The 21,621-nt window shown below is 35.1% G+C and overlaps 2 protein-coding genes across 3 annotated transcripts in view; one reads left to right on the top strand and one right to left on the bottom strand.

The window, feature by feature from the left end:
- The window catches only part of LOC129002196 (von Willebrand factor A domain-containing protein 8), an 87,186-nt gene that overhangs the window by 24,942 nt on the left and 40,623 nt on the right, over positions 1-21,621 (top strand). The window lies entirely within an intron of this gene.
- On the bottom strand, positions 2,390-21,327 carry LOC129002197 (uncharacterized). 2 transcript variants are annotated; one of them, XM_054429834.1, is made up of 6 exons: positions 21,271-21,327; positions 7,839-8,079; positions 6,907-7,059; positions 5,847-5,981; positions 4,733-4,870; positions 2,390-3,348 (listed from the first exon to the last, which is right to left on the bottom strand). In XM_054429834.1, exons 2-6 carry the CDS (start codon positions 8,070-8,072, stop codon positions 3,061-3,063), a joined length of 948 nt encoding a protein of 315 aa, XP_054285809.1. In that variant the 5' UTR covers positions 8,073-8,079; positions 21,271-21,327; the 3' UTR covers positions 2,390-3,060. The 2 variants fall into 2 exon arrangements, with proteins under 2 accessions (XP_054285809.1, XP_054285810.1); XM_054429835.1 differs by lacking the exon at positions 21,271-21,327 and adding an exon at positions 18,284-18,394.

The raw sequence follows: 21,621 nt of genomic DNA, 5'->3' as shown, positions 1-21,621 counted from the left end.
CAAACTCTCATGTGTTCCTACTTGAGGTTAGGGGCTAAGGCCCCTTCAAGCTACTAGCCTAGTTATTCCCATTGTTATTAGTATCCAGGGTTTGTTTTATTGTAGATATTTTTTTTGTATTAAGTTTATATTGGTAGACCAATTGGGTTGGAAGATGGACCCCATAATAACTTGAAGAAAAAAAAGAGCCTTTACGATTCGTCGCTCAGACAAATTGTGATCGGGTCTATGGTCAGATTTGACCATAGAACAAGTGTTGATGAGGTCAATGAAAAGCCAGGGAGGGTTAACCTATGGTCATGGGATATCAAGTAGCGTTATTTCACGATGGACTGGAGGCATGGTGTTCATACTCAATATTTGCGAGAGCTTGGAGAGGTTTTGGGACATTTCGTGTACCATCAGTGAGCAGCACGTTGATATGAGAGCAGCACAGATTGAAAGAGACACTATTGAGGTTTATTCCATTGCCTGTGCTATTGATGTGGAGAAACTGAAGCTCTACCTTGACATACACCCTCCATTTCCATTGACGGACAAACTGCTTTCCATCAGCAGTGGAATAGTTGGGGCCCCTGAGATTAATTGCCACATGGCTTGAAGAGTCGACAATCATAAAAATGGCCCAGGAGAAGTTGCTGGCCAACGACAGAAACAATCGACGGCTGATTTCTCCGATACGATCCACCTTCCAAAGACATTGAATTTAGACGAAGCAGGCAGTCGAGGATGCTGACTGCGACATCGTCAAATCGGTACTTGACAAAAGCACCTCTTTTCAATCAGTGCTAATCATTGGAGAGGATGTGGACCTCCTCGTTATTCTCAATGGTTTGGGATCAGCTGTGAAGAATGTTTTTTTTTCAGAAAAGTGGCAGAGGTGACTTTGGTCCCTTACAGTATTCGTCAACCTCATTCAATCATGGAGTTTTGAAAGTCCCCTCAGGGTTCGAGTTATTTCTCCACGCCTTCACCGGGTATGACACCTACTCTGCCGTTTTTGGGCATGGGAAGAATAAACTATGGAGCGCCATCCAGATATACCCTCAACTCATCACCATAGCTGAAGTGTTCCTCCAACCTAATTCAACCCACCAAGCCAACTCAGATGCTGGAGAAAAGTGCCTAGTAGGTCTGTATGGAGGAGACTACACCGAGGATACCCTCCAGGGACTGCGCTACAAAATCTTTGTAAAACTGCCGCTTCTTCTAAGGTTGACCTCATCCGTTTGCCCCCCACAGAATATGGTGCAAAATTCCATGCCTTTCGAACCTATCACCAAGCTCAGATGTGGTTTAGGGTGGAAAAAGATGCCATTCAATGGGGATGGAAGAATACAGATCAGGGACTCATTCCAATAACAATGATGAATTAAGTGGATCCCCCCTCCCTTCTAAAATTTACATCATGCTGATGCAAGGAAGAGGTAGCTGTACCTGCCTAAAAGCAGGGCTCAAATGCTCTGTACTTTGCAAATTTTGCTCCGGTGTCTCTTGCCAAAATAGCACCGTGGTTCAGATTGCCGAAGAAGAAGACGACGACGATCCACTACCGGTACCTATTTTTCAACCGAATTGGACAATTTTGAACCTCCCAGGAAGCGGACTCAATGAAATGATTCTAAACCAACAATAACTCTTGTATTTATGCAATTTTATTTATTTTAAACACTGTACATCATTAATAGGCTAAATATATACGGTATTTATTTTGGATGAAAATGGGGTTTTATTTCTAACCATCCTCAAACCATCGTAAGAACTCAACATAGCAAATTTGCGAAAGAAATTTTATTTTCTCAAATTGTATATATTTTAGCATTGTGATATGGCTATCAGGCCTACATAAATTGTTGTGGGCTCAAATTAAAATTCATAAATTTTGCTTCAAAACCCTCTCCAATGGGTTTTCTTATTAAAAAGGTAATTCCTCTGATTTTGGGGCTGGAAGTTGACCAAACCTTAAAATGTTACTTTTTAGAAAAAAATCTCCAATTTTTGGAAAGCTATATCTTGGTAGCTACAGCACCTACAGAGCTCGTTTTGGCCTCAAACTTTAGAAAATTTAATGTACTTTAAAAAAGTAATTTACAAGTTTTATGCAAGTCTCATATTTTAGGAGATATAATGAAAAAACCTTAAAAAAAATGCTAAAATTAGGTGGTTTTTCGAGTGCTACGCTTTTAGCACAGGTCTTTCGAAGCTGCAAACTTGGATATATACTACTGGTAGTGGTCCTAACAACATATTAAAAAATCAGAACTAGCCGATAGTTTGCGATTTTAATGTACTTTATGACTGGCCTATGTATTCAAATTCAATAATTATTGTTTTTTTAAACTTTTCAATAAGATAAAAGAACAAAATGTAAACAAATCTTTCCCTCTCTTTACAGAACAAGCTATACTCTTTAACAATAATTGTATAACATAATTAACACTTTCGGAAAAACTACACATATCCATTCAAAAAAGCGGTTTGCAACTTAATGTTGGGGTTATTAATTTTTGCCATCGTGAGGAGTTTAATCACATTGAAACTCTAATCAATTTCAAACTGTTTATATGTATAAAACAGTAAGTCAAGCTGTAATCAAGATTGCTAACTATTACTTCATTTTTGCTATTACGACTCCAGTGGTGGAAATGCAAAATATTTCTCATTTGGCTAATCTGGTTATCGTCCTTCAGTATTTTTTGGCCTGTATAATTAGGATCCTTAGTGATTTTTGACATCAATTCTGCGTTAGTTGGAGATTAGTTCAAGGGGTTTTGTCCTTGAAGAGGTATCTTTTATGGCTGGGCTCAGACTTCAGAGATCAGGCCTAAGAGACTGATACAGTACTAGCACAACAAAATTAATACAAAACATCTGGCAGCCGTTTCTAACTGACCACCTCAGATAAAAAAAAAAAACTGGCCACACGGTTGACAGAAATACTATGGATTCAAATCTTGTCATCGTTAAGAACAGTGATGTGGTAGTTCACATTTATTTAGTTTTAAATCATACTTTTAAGTATACAAAATTGAAAAAGTCTCTCTAATGTGATGCAACTCCTCAAGATCCCTCTGCGTCTCCATGGTTGGATTCACTCTCAGAGTTGTCCCCCGGTCTGTTGTCGTCTAGGGGTGGCATGAAGATGTGCAGCTGGGGACGGTTAGGGGTGGACTGTGGCGAAGGCCAGGTAGGTCCGTGACGGAGCAGTCGCGGGGGCTCAAAGTTTTGAACAACTGGTAGTTCTTCTGCAGGAGCTTTATCAGCATCCGTTTCTGTTTGACATCCTGGCTTGAGAAGTGGAGGCATCACTGTAGTCAGTGGTGACTTCTTGCGTGTTCGAGAGTCGTGCTGAAACAATTTTTTTAATGTATTGTTGATTTATTTTTTTTGTCCTAGTACACTAGGCTATGGCAAAGGTTTTACCACACTACTTCAGGCTAGACCTAGGGGTTGCGACGTTATTACCTAGATAAAATTCATTGGTGATTTGGGGGATTTTAACCCAGCACCTGAGGGACTAAAGTCCCGTGTTTTACCACTAGACCAGCTCGCTTCCCCAATTGATCACTGGTTGGACGAGCCATCAAGGTTTTTGTTCTGTTGTAAAGTTAGCTCTGTGCTCTCAATTTAGTTTTTATTGTTTAGGATTGTTTTACTTTGTAGGCCTAGCTTTTTAAAAAAGCACAAGAATGGAAATATTTTCACAACAATTTAATTCAGTGACAAATGTCACACTGCAAATGAAAAATGGTGGCAAAAGAAATTCGTAAACAGATGGTTTGAAGAGGCACTTTTCCTATAAAGACTGTAATTTGTAATGAAAACATTCATCGTTACAGTAATTCCAAATATGACTTTTCTACTTGGTCCATTCACAAAATTTAGGTGGTTTGAGAGAAGTTACCCCACTACTTATTTTGCTTAATATATATGTTGCAGCTGATTGGCGTTTTGGCAAACCTCAGCTGTTGAGCTATTATCTATATATATAAAAGAGGAAGTTTGTATATATATTTGAACGCTATGGACTCCGAAACCGCTAAACAGATTGTAATGAAACTTTCAGGCATTATTAAGCATTATTCAAGGATGGTTTGTGTGAAGATTGGTGCAGATCCGTCAAGGGCTTCGCCCCAGTGGCTCTAAAGTTTTCCTTGCTAACCTTATAAGTTCTCATATTTAAATGTAATTAAAGAATCTTGACAGCTGTTTCAACTAAATAATTTGAAAGAACTCCCGGAGGCGAGTGAGCGCAGTGAACGAGCTCCAACCAAAAGGTGAGTGAGCGTAGCGAACGAACTTCAACCAGGCATGATTGAGTGATGTGAATGAGCTCATCTTGAAAATGAACGAGCATTTGACATAAAGCCACATCAGGACAGGACGACGTCTGTCGGGCCAGCTAGTACTTTATAAAGTAGGATCAAGTGGAGGGGATAGATTTCTTCCCCTAAAACTGCCTAAATTTTGTGAACGGGGTATAGCAAAAAATTCAATTATTATGTACTTTAATATTTTTTTGTGATAGCTCCATTTTTCTTGTATTACTAAAATCTAGCTTCTTCTGGTTTTCCATTGTTGGCCCTAAATAAAAATTAATTTGACTAGTGTTCTGCTTGATAGGAAAATTTATCAATATAATCAATTACTTATTTTATTGACGAATTATTCATTAGCGTTGCATATCAGATTGTAATCTGTCATAATTTGATTTTTTATTACTTCCACTCACCACGGATCTCGCTGACAGTTTCGTGTCTGAGAGAATGTCCACACTTAGTCTCCTCTGCGGCAGTTCTCTTCTCCGAGACAAATGTTGTTTTCTATTATCCAGCATCTGCGATTTCTTCTCTTCACGGTTGATTTCTATCTGCGGAAATGGATTTTTTCTTGAGAAACCCAATTAACGACACAGTTATATTTATCTCAAGATCCCCCCAGTCTATGTCTATTAATTAATTATGTCTGCAAAATTCCAATTAATAGCTCATTCCCTATATGGGAAATTCGCTAAAAGCTGCTGAAGACGATTTATTAAGATTTGTGTATTTTATGTAGAACATGTATTGTTATTTACAATTTGTTTTTGTATGATCTTGTAATTTGACCAGTTTCAAAAGATTTCAACTGAAAATAAAATCTATGTGTAAAGTAATTCTTTTCCATGGCATTATAACCGAGGAACACAAAATGGTTAAGGAGAAAAACATTTAGATGATTTTAAGCACACTCAAATGTCACATAATTAAACAAACATTTAAACAGACCTCATATTTTTACAACGACAAGTCTACTTGCAAAAAAATTCAATGTTTGGGAATGTTATATTGTAGTATGCCCAAATTCTGACTTGGTTCCCAATGTTAAAACAACAATTCCTTGATATAGAGAACAGTGAGGATTGGTGAGTCTGTGGCTCATTCAATTGTGCCACAGACTTAGGGTTCAAGAAAACGATGTCGTGGGTTCAGATCCAGGTACCTGCCACTACTTTTTATCAGTACATTTCACCCTTGTACTGTACCGGGTCATCCCTTGCTTTGCTGGTTAAGTTTCGCGCTCCGGCCTCTGAGGCCCATGTGGACAGACAAATGCAAGATAAATTATGCCTCCGACCTCTTAAAAAATAATCCAGAAGTTATTTATTTTCTTTGTACCTATCTATCCAACTAGTTAGAATGGTCCAGATTGCAAAATACTATTTATCAATTATACTATACATCTTATGTGTGACTTGAAGCCAATACTCTCCCAAAAAGTAGTACTACATTATCTTTAGCTACAGCACTCTCCGTCCTCATTTGAGGTCAGACTTTTAATCTAACGTTAAAGATTCCTGTACCTACCTCCCTGTGAATAGCAGTGTGAAGTCTTTTTCCTTTTCCGGATAGATCAAGCCATTGTAGGACTCTTTCTGATAATGGGTTCAGCTGTAGCTCAGGCAGGAATGATACTTGGTCTGCTCGGTCAAACGAGTACACCTAAAATCAAATAAATAAACAGTATCAGCAATCTAACACATACTTTCTCTCATTAGCTTGACAAAAACCCTTATATTAGTCAGCGGTGGGAGTAACTATGATATTTTATGGGTAAAATCATAAAAGTTTTTTTTTTTTTTCAAACCAGAATATCTAAACAGCATTTGTGCCATTTTGTTTAAAATTACCGTAACATACTAAATTTTTATCAAATCATTCTAGCCGTTCATGTTAAAATTAGATTTTTTCGTTATTTTATGAATGGGAAAATCACCATTAAAAACAAAATTTTCAAAAATGAAAGAAAAATACGTGTGGAACCACCATGGCACCCACATTCTGTATTTCATCAAAATCGGACCACAGGTGTGGTCTGTAGCTCTATACACTTCCACACACATATATATCACTTCAAAAACCACTTTTCCAGGTTCAGAGGGACCCAAAATGGAAATTCCCACCTAAAACTCAAACTCTCTGAATTATTTTCATAGGACTTAACATATAACTACAACATTATGCTTTGGAAAAACTGTTTTAAGTAATTTACTGCCATTATCTTTATACAAGTAAATAATTTGTAAGAAGTAAGCTCAATTGGTTTGTTATTTTCTTACACTCTTACTCATGCTCATTTATACCTAAGACTGTTTTTGGCCTCACCAACTAAATACTCTTGGTCGTTCCATATTTTTTTACCATAGGTTCATCAATTCTCCTTTTCACATTTACAGTCCAATTCAAACATGTGATTTTTTCTTGGTTTATCAATACATAACAGTTAAATACATCGCAAAGATTTCAATTTTATTCTCAAATTTCATTTGTCATTACAAAATATCGTACAATCTAATCTTTACTTACTATCAATCAATTTTTACCTTGAAAAGTTGGATTAATTTTTTAGCACAGTTTTTCAAACTACCTTAGGATACTGTCCGAGCAGCGGAAGACGTCTCTGTGGTAGTTCGTAGTCATGGTCGTTGTCAAAGAGAGAGTCGGAATCTTCATGATCGTAGCATTGCGACGCCTCCACTGTACCTTGTCTTATGGGGTAGATAGCATCCTTCAAACTGCCCTGAACAGAACAAAACTAATTATAACGGAATACTTCGATTAGTTAAATCGGAAATATTTACAATCAGAGCCATCATATAAAAATTATTAGTATAAAAAATTCTGTGATATAACTTTTTAAATCTGTTGACATATCTTTTTGAAACTCTCTTGATATTATATAATTTAATTAATTTTGTACCTCAATGAAAAGCATTTTTATATTCTCTAGCAAAATAAATTCATAACTTTTAACAAATGTTTGGTGATAGTCAATGGTGATAGGCATAAGAAATTCATCTCTTCTATCCAAAATATAATAAACTAGCAGAGTACCCGTCCTTCTTACGAGGTTGGCATAAAAGTATAAAATGCTTATTGCAGTTATACTCAAGCTTTGCGTTTGCAATGGGGGAGAACACAGTTTGATAAAATTTGCTTCTTTTAATTTACAGTTAATTATAGTATTACACATCTAACCATAGCTATAATGTTCTGCCAATTCACCTAAACAATAGAGAAAAATAAATTATCAAAAATTCGCAAAATATCACAAATTAGTCATGAAATTAAAAATATAAACTTAACTGTAAACAATCCTACTCTGACAGTTCTCATTGCGTATCACCCTGTTTTGGTAATGTAATATCTGGAATACTATAAACAGAGAGAAAGTTAAATACAGTCCACACAATCCTTTATATAGGTTTACAGATTGCAATTGTCCAAAATGTTAAAAGAAAAATTGAATTTTAATTGATATCATTTATGTGAAAATTAACTCGAACAATCAATACTCACCCGGTAAGAGTCGGGATGAAGTGCGAGTCGCAGCTTGATGAGACAATCTTCCAGAGGACAGCCGAGACAAGAGTCGGAGGAGTCAGAGGACGAGTCTGAGGCGCCGATGGAGGAGGATGGTCTGGGCAGACGTACCAGAGGGTCGTCTCGTGAGAGGATGGCGTGGCGACGACCGTCCACCCAGACTGTCCGGACAAAGAGAGGACGCTGAGAGGACTGCCACCTCGCTCCCATGTCTCATCTGGTAAACGGAGAACGGATAGATAAAACCATGAGAAAACCACACAATGAAGATTATTGAGTGTTTGGGAAAACAATATGATGAACTTTAAGTAAAAAAGATGGAAAAAGATGAAGAAAGGAAAAAATTACCTGGAAAATCTTGAGTAGAAACACACAAACATGATCATGTTTGGGTGTACAAAACAAATACAAGATGAAGTTTAGAATTCCAAGCTAAGTGTTTGAGTGTGAAAACACATTTGATAAATATGGATAGTTTGGAAAACAAACAAAACATTTTCTGTTAAACATACATTATGGGTGATTATGTTTTGACTATTTGTAGAAATGCACTTAAGGAATTATGACTTTTAAAACACATATGATAAAATTTCTGTGTTGGAAACACATTTGTTATGTTTGAGTGTAAAAAAAAACATACATGATGAATGATGAAGTTTGAGTTTTTAAAATTACTTGATAGGTTTGGGCGTTGGAAAACACTCTCATTATGAAGTTTAAGTGTTTATTAAAAATCACGTTGATGTTTTAATGGATGTTAAAAAAACACACACTAGCCAATTGAAGTCTTAAAAACGTAGATTTGTATTAGAAGTGATTGGAGAAAAATGAAGTTTTATTGTTTAGACAATAATATATTGTTAAAGTGGTTTGAAAAAATCTGATGAAGTTTAAAACTAACACAAATAAATCTTAAAATGTGTTTCATAAAAATTACGCGAATTTCAGTAACTATACAGGATTTTTAGACGACCGACGTGAATTTGTGGACGTGAATTGATGGTCGTCAGTATAATATGGCATCGTGCAATCATTAATATTGCGCAATAATGATATTTTATGAATCACTAAACTTAGTTTCAAATATTCTGTCACGTTTTAAATCACCTCTTACTCAAACTCTAGAACGATGAAACAAACCCGTATAAAGTCTTCTGCTAGTGACAGGTTACTGCCGTTTTACCATTGCAAAATGGAAGTATGGAAATGAATAAAACAGACAGGTGCTAATAATAATTGTAAAGCATTTATGTTCCCTTGATTTAAAACAAATTATGTCGGTAAACGATAAAAAATTACAACACTCAAAAAAGTGTCAAAACAAACAATGAAATTTGAGCATTGGACACGATCAAGTTTGAATATTTAGGAAAAAAATCATGCATTATGGATAAAAAACTACCCGTCGAAGTTGATTGTTTGAGAAAATCGCAGATGATGCAGAGTGTTCATAAAATATTTAAGTTTTACGTTTGAAATGAGTACTTAAGTTTGAGAACTAAGTAACTTAACAATCTACAGAAGTTAGCAAATACTTTATATTAGAACCACAACAAATACATTTTTGAATACTCTTCCAAGTATTTGGACAATGTCAAAAACATTTTCTAATTCGTTTAGGCTACAAGTTTGCTATACAAATTGTGTCCATTTTCAACTTGAGTGTTTTACGAATACCGTTTACAGTTAACCTATGATAAGACAGATGTTTAAATACACAGTTGCGTATCTCGGGCCAGGAAGTGGGTTACTGTAGTTGCGTGGAATCGATGGTGAAATGTCACAGACGCTCGTCGGCTGTCTACTAAACTAAATGCCTCGGAATTGCACCCTCAGCCCTCCTCATCTCTGGGATACAAATACATCCACCCTCTGTGGTGGGGGTTGTTTACATACGATTAAATAAGCTTCACACGCCAATACAGTTTACCACGCATGCGAAGATTAGTGGTGGTGTAATTTTAGATAGAATTTTGTAATCTTGACCTTGATACAGTAGGGTCACAGAAAAATGAGCCGATCGAATTTAATTGTCTAAACAATATGTATGTATTTTTTATGACATTAGTTCAAAAAACTGTATGATTAAACATAAACAAATTACGTCACTGGCCTGATACTAATAACCTAACATCTGAACAGTTCAATTAGAATATTACAGACATGTTTAATTTCTGGTCAGTGGCGTCATTTGTTTATGTTAATGATCCATACCGTTTTATGTTCTAATATCCATGGATAGTACTATGCGTTCCGCATTAGTGGTGTTCGGTATTTTTCCGGTCAGTTTTCGTGCGGCTTAACCTTTTGTTATTTGTATGGATCTGAAGTATTGCAGGTTAACCTTTTTAGATTAAATATGTTTTGATCAGCAACACCTCCCGCATGTAATCGCTTAACTACTTCTCTACAGTGATTCATTTTCTGTGAGTTTTAAAATGTGTAGAATAGGGTGATAATCCAGTAACCTAACACTTTTTACCTTGCATGAAATGGGGTAGTAGGATTCTTTTTTTATGTTGTTTGTAATAGTACCGAGATGCTAAATCCAAATTTTCGACCTCGGCGACCTTCCGGATCACCTCCAAAAAGCTTAAAAATCGGCGGAATTTCGCACTATTTTTACGTTTGTCCGATTTTGGCCCTGAAGCATTACTTTTTCATGATGAACAACCAGAATACTTTTTAAAGTACACTAAATTACCTATAATTTAAGACCAAAATGGTTATTACAGGTCTAATAGTTTTCAAGATATGACTACGAAAACAACGGCTAAAATTACAACATTTTGAATTTTTTTAAGATCGGCAAACGTTAACCGTTGCGTTAACCCTAAAGCATAACTTACTAATTATTTTTCATCAAAACAACCATAATTACTATAAAACTACATTAAATTACTCACAATTTAAGACCAAAATGGTCATTATAGGCCTTGAGAGATATGCCTCTTATAAAATCTTCCATAAATGCTTGTATTTTAAGTTTCAAGCTATTCAATTTGGTCAAGTTTTATAAAATAAACCATAATAAGAAATAAACAAATTTATTTAATTTCAAGAACAGATTGTGTTATAACAATTTATTTTTAAATGAAAATAAATCTATCTACATAAACACACACGTACATTGTTACAATAAATGGTTCTCGGGGATACAACACAGGCCTGTGACGAACGGTATTATGTAATTGTATCGCCGCGGGAACCGGTTGGAGAACACTGAGGGCGACTGCGTCTGTGATTAGATTATACTTGTACCTTTGGACATGGACTCGTCCTGTAGGGGCATCAGTTGAAGATTGACTTGTATGACTAACTTGAGACGATTGGATGTGTGAACTATAGTTATTTAGCTTTTCATTCAATTGGGACAAGTGTAATGGTGAAAATCCATGTGTGAAGAAGTACTTGGATTCTTCACCCGACTTCTTCAGAACGCATAGCCTGTAAGACAGTGTGAGGGGGCCAATAGTCACCTTTATATTGCCAACAGTCACAGTATTAACATCAGAAGAAAGAAAACTTGGCATAAAAAAGTAATATATAGCATAGCAGAACGACAGCAAAGTTAAAACTTGTTTTCACTGTTGGCTCTTCATACTTTATATCAATTCCTCTTCATAGTATAAACATTTTAATTAGGCCTACAATGGATTTCTTCCATAAACAAAATTATAATATGTTGTTGAAATGAAATAAATTTGTTTATATTCTTATTATGGTTCTTTTATAAAATTTGACCAAATTAAATAACTTGAATCTTAAAATACAAACATTTAAGGAAGATGTTATGAACCTTGAAGAGGCATATCTCTCAATATGTTGGGTCTATAATCACCAATTTAGTCTTAAATTGCGAGTAATTTAATGTAGCTTTAAAGTAATTATGGTCGTTTTAATGACAAATAATTATAAAGTTATGCTTTAGGGTTAACGTCAACCAAACTTCAAAATTTTGTAATTTTAGCAGTTGATTTTTAAGCTTTTTAAGCTTTTAAGATTTTAAAGCTTTTTGGATGTGATCCGGAAGATCGCCGAGGTCGAAAATTTGGATTTAGCATCTCGGTACTATTACAAACAACATAAAATAATTTATAAATAAAAATACTTTTTAAAAATGCCACGTTTTTAAACGCACTAAAAAGTATAAAATAATTTATAAAATGTTGAGAGAATAAATACTTGTAAGATTTAAAACGAAAAACGTGGGGCGCATGCTGATTTACAATTAGCTTCACCTATTGAACTACTGTATTATGATCTATTGCATGCGCCCCACGTTTTTCGTTTTAAATCTTACAAGTATTTATTCTCTCAACATTTTATAAATTATTTTATACTTTTTAGTGCGTTTAAAAACGTGGCATTTTTAAAAAGTATTTTTATTTATAAATTATTTTCTAGTTTTTAGTCTTTAATGTGTAAATATGTTAAATCTATTTTATATAGCCTCTTAATACACAACCAAAATCCAAAACCTTATTATCTGTTTAGATGTTTTATCTTTACTTTGAAATTATTGTTTTATATTTTTACAATATCTTGGGAGCAGAACCTGTACCTCTTATCCTCTGCTCTTCTAACTGTCAAATTTAAGTATTTGATATATTTACATCCTTTCAAAATGTAAACATGAAAAATTTGGAAGCCCATGGGGCGTAGCCCAAGGGTAATACGAAAATTAAATGATATAATATTGCATTGTCATCCATTTGTGAGCTATGTTTCAAATTTCAAGTCTCTAGCTCATCGGGAAGTATCAAAATTTGCAAGAAAGCGAGTTATAGAAACAAGCCCTTGGGGCGTAGCCCAAGGGAAATATGAAAATTAAATGATATAATATTGCATTGTCATCCATTTATGAGCTATGTTTCAAATTTCAAGTCTCTAGCTCATCGGGAAGTATCAAAATTTGCAAGAAAGTTATTTAATAAAAACAAACCCATGGGGCGTAGCCCAAGGGAAATATGAAAATTAAATTATATAATATTGCATTGTCTTCCATTTGTGAGCTATGTTTCAAGTTTCAAGTCTCTAGCTCGTCGGGAAGTTAGTATAAAATTGATTTCAAAATTTGTACCGGGCAAGAAAGCGAGCTAATAAAAACGTTTTAAAAAGAAACCTACTACCCCATTTCATGCAAGGTATACCCTGATTTTTATAACAAGGTTACTGGGTTATGAATCTGTGTAGTTATGTTATCTACTAAGAACAGATGTTTCTTTAGCGAGTAATTAAAAAATACCCAACGTTCTTGGACAGATGTTCTGTGTATAGTAAATGGATATATCCACTTTCGAACCATAACGAACTGCACGAAACCAATGCAATCCAGGTTTTGAATGAAGGGTATTTACTCAGGGGAGGTATAGAAGAGGCTACGATGACAGCTGAGGGCTTCTTATTAGCTGAGGGAACGCCATTACCGTAACAAAACGTTCGGTAGCCATCGGCCTCGGTGGTCTAATGGTTAGCGTGCCGGGCTGGTATACTGTAGGTCCCGGGTTCGAATCCCGCTAGTAGCATTAACTTTTTGTCCAAGATTTTTTTATTATCAGCAAGTTTGGTTGGTTTGGTTTGGTTATTACAGTTTAATTTTATTATTAAGTCATTATAAAATGTTAATTGAGCAATTTATAGTTTTATTTAATAAACAGAATTATTTTTCCGATTACTAAACTTTTGTTATATTTATCAGCAAGTTTGGTTAGTTCGGTTAGGTTATGATAGTTTAATTTTATAATTAAAAATAGTAAAATTGAATTTGAGGCATTTATAATTTTATTTTATGAACAGAACTATTTTTGCGATTAGTAAACGTTTATTGCCAAAGTGCTCTCTACTACAGCGCTGTTCACGGAGGAATTTTGAACTAAATGCCTCATTTGTACCTCCCCTAAGTCAGACCCTGAATGAAGAAACTGCTATAATATCTGAGTTTATGATTCCAAGGTGATGTAGGATTATATTTTTTTCATTAATTGGCATTCTGCATGGCCCAATATAACAACCCTAGGAACCATCGCAATATAATGTTTAAATTGATACGACTTTAGTACGAATTCCGAGTAGAGATATTACCTACGCACATTTACGCAGCAACATCAACGTTATGTGATCAACGTTGATGTTGCTGCATAAATGTGCGTAAGAAATGTCTTTCCTGCGTGCGTTCGTCGCTCAAAACTTGCGTATCATTAGACCATGACGTCACCATTAGACTACGTCACTGTATTTGTCGTTATATTATATTGTAGCCATTTTCTGCCCCTCTGTAATTATGTTTACAAAAAATCATGCAAGAGTAATGTATTCAAAGTAAAAATTCTCCTTCATTTTTTAGCAGTGACTTTTTTTCAAAAGATACACTGTTTATGTTGTACAAGAGGTAGTAAAATGGAGAACTAGTGTATATGATACTAACTCTGAAATGTGAAGTCCATGCGAAGATGTCGTTCGACGCCGTCACGGTAGTTGTCAAAAGCGGTTTTACTGGGTTATACTATTGAGTATAGAAATGCACTACCTATTTATTTGGTGGTTTGATAAGTCTGATATTAATAATACGGTGAACTGTAAGATTTTCTTAAATACTTGTAGGCCTATATATTTTGGAAACTTATCCAAGAAAGAAACCCCAAAATTTCTATTGGACTTTTGTTACTCTTATTTGGTGACTGAAATGAACATTACGTATCCTGATCAGGACTAAATAATTTGCAGGAAACTTATAATAATTGAAAACGGAAAATATTCCAACAGAAAGTTTGTAATGCAGGTTATGTACCTCTTATATTAGACTAATAGTTTCTGAGCATTTAAGTCTCCATTTTTTTAATCTTAGAAGATCGCCAAAATTGTTCTCAATTTCAGAAAGTCACCTAATAATTCTTGAAGGTGATAAAATATTTTTTTAGACAGTTTGTGAATGGGTTTTTCTGGACAAATCAAACCGAAATTATTGACAATCCTTATTCGAAGTGCTTATCAAATCTCCATAAGATCAATCCAATCTAAATATTAAACGTACGTATAAAAATTGCAGCTTATATCATAGGTTTGCAATTTTTAAATGTTATCGCTAAGTAAGTATAAAAATGCGAAAGAAACCCCTTTGTAGTTTGTGAGTTCGCTTTTTCGTTTGTAACAGTTTTTAAAATGTGAAAAAAACTCGTTCATGCCGACACCAAGGAGCATGAAACAATTGTAAGGTCTTGGTCCCGTGCCTGGCAACATTGAATTTGCCCATGCAAAAACGTGATCAAGACACTACTGAAAATGGGACGAGTACTTCGCGAATCATTGCCTGCTGTTGTACAAAACGAGATAGTAATTGTTGTGATTCCTCCTTGCCTTGTCGTGTACCTAAATTTTTTATGCTACGGCTTTTAGCGAAATTCCCATACAGGGAATATACTAATACCGTAGGTGTCACGGTAAGACCTAGATCCGGGACCGATTAAATTTTACATTTTGATGTACACGGAGATCAAAAACACTATTCGTTAAAATTTTTATATATGTATCTTGTGTGTCCGTAAATACAATAACCCAAGTAATTTTAGTCCGATTTAGGTGTAAGCGGGATAAACTTGAACGAGTTCGCAAACCAGCAAGGCCAGGTAATGGGAAGCAGTGTGTTATAGGGGTTTGAAATTTCCCAAAAATTGGTGCTTTCACATTTTTACCATTAAAACTGAAAAATGTCGAATTTATTTTACAGCCATCGTGCGGAGAGATTCAAAAACGAAATACTTTGTATATTGAAGCGTTGCTGTATACTTAAATGTTACGGGAAAAATAAAAAAAAACCAAAAAACTTTGCATTCAAAGGTCTTAGGTTGTTCTCATAGAGAAAAAGGTAAACTGTTGTAGTTTGCTTGTTTATGGATATATTTTGATCAAGACAGATTTTTATTAACTGCTATATATTAATAGGCAAGCATGTTTCTTTAAAACCTGTGTTCTTAGCTCATGTGTATCGCAGGAGAAATCGACGCATACTGTTGGAATGATATTTTCCTGAATGTGCAAAATCCCTTCGTAAATAAAAATAGGCTCAAAAATAAGCACAAAAATGAATTTAAAATATATAAAAAAACCAACATGGACCTTATGGGTTGCTATGCTGGTGATGAAATAACAACGCAATATAAACAGAAAATCATAACAAATTGAAGAAATTGCAGTCGCATGTTTTATTTACAGTGTGTGGTGAAAATAAAAAATGCTGTACATTACATATTTTTGGTCGAGTTTTCGACTATTGGACAACCTATAGTTTAAATAAAAACACACATTATCACCTTCCCTGTAGCAGCAAACAATACTGTTTAAGCCTAATGTTATTTAAATAGAGAATAAATCTAACAGGTTTAAGGAAATATTTCAGTACAAAAAAATCCAATCAGGCAAATAGTAATTCGCTTGATCTGCAGAATTGCTGAAGTGGGGGAATTTTCTCTTTGGATCAAATCGGTGACCTTCTGATTTCTGGGGGAGAACTATATCATTCAGCCCAGCTTACAAACACATAGAAAGTACGCAACCGACATTATTCGGTTGCAAAATATTCGCCCGTGTATATTTTACTTTCTTGAACGTATGTATATGTGACTATCCTCATAAATTTTCGTGTGTATACGTGACTATCCATGGAGTTTTCCGTGTTTATATGTGACTATCCATGGAGTTTTCCGTGTTTATGTGTGACTAAAGTCAGAGCTGTTCGTGTTTATATGTGACTATGCTTGGAGATTTCCGTATGTATATGTGACTATCCATGGAGTTTTCCGTGTTTATACGTGACTATCCTCAGAGTTTTTCGTGGGTTATATGTGACTATCCTCAGAGTTTTTCGTGTTTATATGTGACTATCTTCAGAGTTTTCCGTGTTTATATGTGACTATCCTTGGAGTTATTCGTGCGTGTGACGTCTTTATGTCGGGTGAGACATAGTCAATATGGCTCAATATAGTTACAGATGCATCTGACGGAAGCCTATACACGTTTTGGTGTAACCTACAAACATGTCACGTGGATTTTATACGTAAGTTGACTATCAAGTCATTTTTTGACGATTTAAGATTGGACTGTGGAAATGAATATTTGGCAATATCCACTGGTAAATTAACCTTTGGTTCTACACCTAAGGGCGTGGACGGATTTCAGGGGGCGTGTGCGGTCCTAGAAAAAATAAATTGAAATTAACAATTAAGAAAAAAATATAGGAAATTATCTTGGGATTGTAGCGGTATAAAAACTTTAAATTTAATCACATCGCCTTATCGATAATATGTAAATTAATTGCACATAGGTATTAGAATGCCGCAATTAAATTTGATGTAGCTTAATATGTTAAGTCCCCCCTGATGGGAGCGTCAAAAAATTCAGGATTCAAATGGGGGAGTGGAGCAAAAAATGGTTGCGAACCTTTGAATTACACCATTGTATTCTTTTCAGGGGATAGAGTTATCAATTGCAGAAAAGGTTGTAACCTTCCGAGAGAAAATTCCTTATTTGTTTCGTATTGTTCATGTTTTATGCCTCTAAAAAGATGTACTTCAGGTTAAATCGTTGTGTACCCTATATGGAAATAGTTACTATCGAAGTTATTACAGTAGTAATACATGAACTCCACACTAAAAAAAACTATTTCCCATGCTGATACGCCTATTTATGTTTATGTTGAATTGCAAATGTATATTACTCTAGCGATTCATTAAAATACAAAGTGTTGCTATCATACAGAAGAAATCATGATCATGAAACTTTCAACAAGTATTTTAGTTATGAGAAGGTTTCCCTATCATTACCAATCTCAAAAAATACCTCATGACTTCGAAAGCTACGATTTTAAGGTTCTTATTATTATTATTGTATAGTCTTGTGTTTATAGACAGGCTACAGTAAGAAAATTGCAATGTGTAAATTTGCATTCAACTTTTAAAGAGACCTACATAACAATATTTTCACTACCCCGCAGCAGTATTAGAAGTAGGTACCTAATAAAATCAAATGTTTTTTTAAACTTAGTGGCAGGCCTACTCGTGCATTTAATTATTCTATGGTTTCTTAATATACGGCATCAACAAATAAAGCATTTTAATATGTGGTAATTCTAAATAGTTTTTTGAAATTACGTATGTTGGCCTTATTCCAGGTCTATACCCTGATACAATTTATGGGTTAAGTTAATAGTCTTAAGTGGAAGTTTTATTTATTTAGGAAAACTTAGCACCTAATGGCACATTCTTACAATTATAAATATCCCCTTAAAAATCACAGGTCGGAAAACTTTTTTGTAATAATAATGTATAACAAAAACATGTAACTTCAGTATCCTTAACGTCAAGTCTCACGTACCCTCTCGATACAAATAAAAACTTACTAAACGCCAGTACCAACTCATTACGTACCTGATAGAAAATCTCGCTAGCTCCCGCACACACGCCACAGGCCTGCACATGGTAGACGCTACAGGACGAGTGTCATGCTGCGTGCGTCGCGTTGCTGCAGGGGTCCGCGAGCCACTGAAGCACTGCTAGCTCGGGCCCGCGTTTTATTCACCTAGTCACGAAAACCTCCGACATTTCTTTGTTTGCTAGATATCATTCCCTCCCCCACTTCCAACCCCCTCACTTCATCGCGATACATCGATTCCTGCGACGCTAATTAATTCAGTTTGATAAGAGGATGTACTTAAATTACGGGTTTGATTGGATACTGTAGAAGATTTACGGTAAATGTGGATACAATGGCCATGTGGTATAGTATGTTGAGAGATGAAGTAGATAATTTATTAATTACAATAATGTGATAGCTGAGTGGTTATCCTCGCCCTTTAGAAGGTCGCTGGTTCGATCCTAAGAAAAGCTTAGATTTTTGATGGTTCTAAAATGGACCTTGCTTATTGATGGGATTTGAGTAAATAATTTTGGCTTAGGAACCAGCTGATCTGAGGCAGTAGCAAAGCTGTCATCTCATACATCTAATCTCTCGGTCATCATCCCCTTAAAATACGCATCCTGGTGTGTCACCGTCGTACAAATACGGTGAGTTTACACAGTCGACATTTTACAGTGTTCATTTAGAGAGACAATCGATAATTTTACGGTATATTTTAAACATACTGTTAACATTGTATTGATATTTATTAATTATTATAGAATACAAACGCCGTTGTTTAATAGATTTTCATTGGTCGTTTACGTCATTTATTTGGCCACATAGTCAATCAGTTGCCACATTTACTACATTTTACAACAGTGGCAATATACGTACACATATTTATTGCATATACAGTATTTATAGACGATCATTCACGCATTTACGGTTCTAATTACATAATCGATTATTTATGGTATTAATTACAGACTAAAGTTGAAAATTTGCGATATTATTACAGGATATAGTATACCATTTACAATATTTGTTACATGATACAGTTTAGCACTTGCGGTATTTATTTTATTACAGGCTGCAGCCATAAATTTATGGTATTTATTACAAGGTAATGTTAATCATGTACAGTATTTATTACAGAATACAGTCAAACAATTACGGCATTTATTACAGGATATAGCCAGCCTTACGGTTTATATTGCACTAGCTGTACCCGCGGGCTTTGCCCCGTTTAACTTCATAAGTGAGCTCTTTCTCATGGCTCAATCACGTTCTGGTTGAAGTTCGTTCGCTACGCTCACTCACCTTTAGGTTGGAGGTCGTTCGCTGCGCTCACTTGCCTTCAGGTTAGCTCGTTCGCTACGCTAACTCGCCTCCAGGTTGAAGTTCGTTCGCTACGCTCACTCACCTCTTGGTTGCAAATTAGTTGTTGTCATAAATTAAAAAAAATAATAGTGCTGCACCCTGTTGGTAATTCTTGTAACTTTAATGCTGTTGAACATAATAGAACAGAACCAACTTGTTTATTTGAAAAAGCTGTTAAGATTCATTAATTACTTTTAAATATGAAAAATCATAAGATTAACATGGGGAACTACAGAGCCACTGGGGCGGAGCCCGAAAGGGGTTTTGAGATAAGAATATGCTTTAATGTTAATCGGGAATGTGAGCTATCATCATGCCAAATTTCAGCCCAATCCGTCCAGTAGTTTATGCGTGATTGAGCAACAAACACACATACAAACACACACACACACAAACATACACACAAACTCACAAACTTTCAGATTTATAATATTAGTAAGAAGTAAGATTACAGGATGCAATCAACGTATGGAGTTTTATACAATAGCAAAATTCGGCTCATTTGTGCATGTGTATTTATTTGCGTTATTTATTTGAACACACAGTCAACCATTTCCCGTTTTGTTACATAATATGGTTTATAATATACGGTGTTCGTGTTCATTACTATTTGATTGCATGTACGGTATATATGACCATTTACGGTTCTAATTACAATAAACAATTATTTACGATATTTATTACAAGATGCAGCCAACAGTTTACGGTATTTATTATTTGGTACGGACAACAATTTACATTATTTTTTACAAGATGCAGCCAACAGTTTACGGTATTTATTATTTGGTACGGCCAACAATTTACATTATTTATTACAAGATCCAGCTAACAGTTTGTGGTATTTTACGGTATTTGTTGACATTTTACGGTATCAATTACATGATACAGCCAACCTTCGGTTTATATTACATGATACAGTTGAAAATGTACAACTTGGTACATGGTCTGTGGTAATGTTAAAATCAATCAGGAACGCCTGTTGTTCCTTGAAATTATTGTAAAATTAGCTGAACACGCGACTGTTCTCAATGGAACCTCTGTGCGATGTCAAGGACAATCGGTAATCAATTAATTTATTAATCAATCTGTTGATTGGCAAGTACAGAGACTGGCTTAACCCATTGTTATTATATTAACCATAACAATAGATGATTGTTATTAAAAACATAGTATTGCTACCATTTAATGGCTTCTAGTGGAGAGGGTCCTCTAAGACGAACGTTCTCCTCGTTTCAAGCACTTTAATACTTTTTGTTTTCTATATATTTGGGATACTCGTCATTGGATTGGTTAATCATGCGTCCTAATTACCGGTATTTAAGCTAAAAAATAATGAACATATGTATTTCCACCATGGCAACCAACACTAATGCCAGTAACAATTCTGCTTATTTTAAGTTCAATATGATTGCAAGGGGGTGTATATATGTGAGATGACCTGTGTTGCTTTGTTGCTGGTTGAGATCAGCTGTTTTATCAGCTCAGACATTTATTTTTTAATCCCAATAATCAAACATAACAGTTGGGCCCAAGTTTGTACCTTCAAAAAACTACTTTTTTCAGTTCTTAAACGACATGGTATATTAGGTGAGGTCAATACTTCAGTATGATAATATTTTTGTTGGGCATCACTCACCTTATTGAAGTCACGAGAACGTAGTCCTTGTCATGTCACAATCATACACAGTTCATTGCACATAAAATATACAAAAATAAAAATAAAAATAAATCAAAATTTAAAATATTAGACAAAAGTTCTCAACACCGACGTTTCGCCGCACCAAAATCAACGTGCGGCGTTTTCAAGGTTATTCCTCTTCTCACGTAATCGTTGTGAGCGCCTAACCACGACTGACGACCCCGGTGGTGGAGGAGGGGGAGGGGGGACTCTGTTATCAAGAACAGCTGATGGCATTATCTTCTTTTGTTTAGATTTTTCTATGCATCCTTTAATTTCTTTCTCTATTAGTGTATTGTAAACCGGGCT

Source organism: Macrosteles quadrilineatus, unplaced genomic scaffold (genome assembly GCF_028750875.1).
Source record: "Macrosteles quadrilineatus isolate MER2022 unplaced genomic scaffold, UCM_ALF_1.0 Scaffold_9__3_contigs__length_116548681, whole genome shotgun sequence".
NCBI lineage: Eukaryota > Metazoa > Arthropoda > Insecta > Hemiptera > Cicadellidae > Macrosteles > Macrosteles quadrilineatus.
The sequence above is the reverse complement of the archived record's forward strand: the minus strand, read 5'-3'. Positions and strand labels throughout refer to the sequence as shown.

What these genes read in the sequence shown, in the direction of transcription:
- LOC129002197 (XM_054429834.1), bottom strand. Translation starts at nt 8,072, where the DNA reads ATGGGAGCGAGGTGGCAGTCCTCTCAGCGTCCTCTCTTTGTCCGGACA. An exon ending in TTCATCCCGACTCTTACCGG is followed by an intron (nt 7,060 to 7,838) that starts GTGAGTATTGAT and finishes TGTTCTGTTCAG; the next exon opens with GGCAGTTTGAAGGATGCTAT. An exon ending in ACACTGCTATTCACAGGGAG is followed by an intron (nt 4,871 to 5,846) that starts GTAGGTACAGGA and finishes CCATTTCCGCAG; the next exon opens with ATAGAAATCAACCGTGAAGA.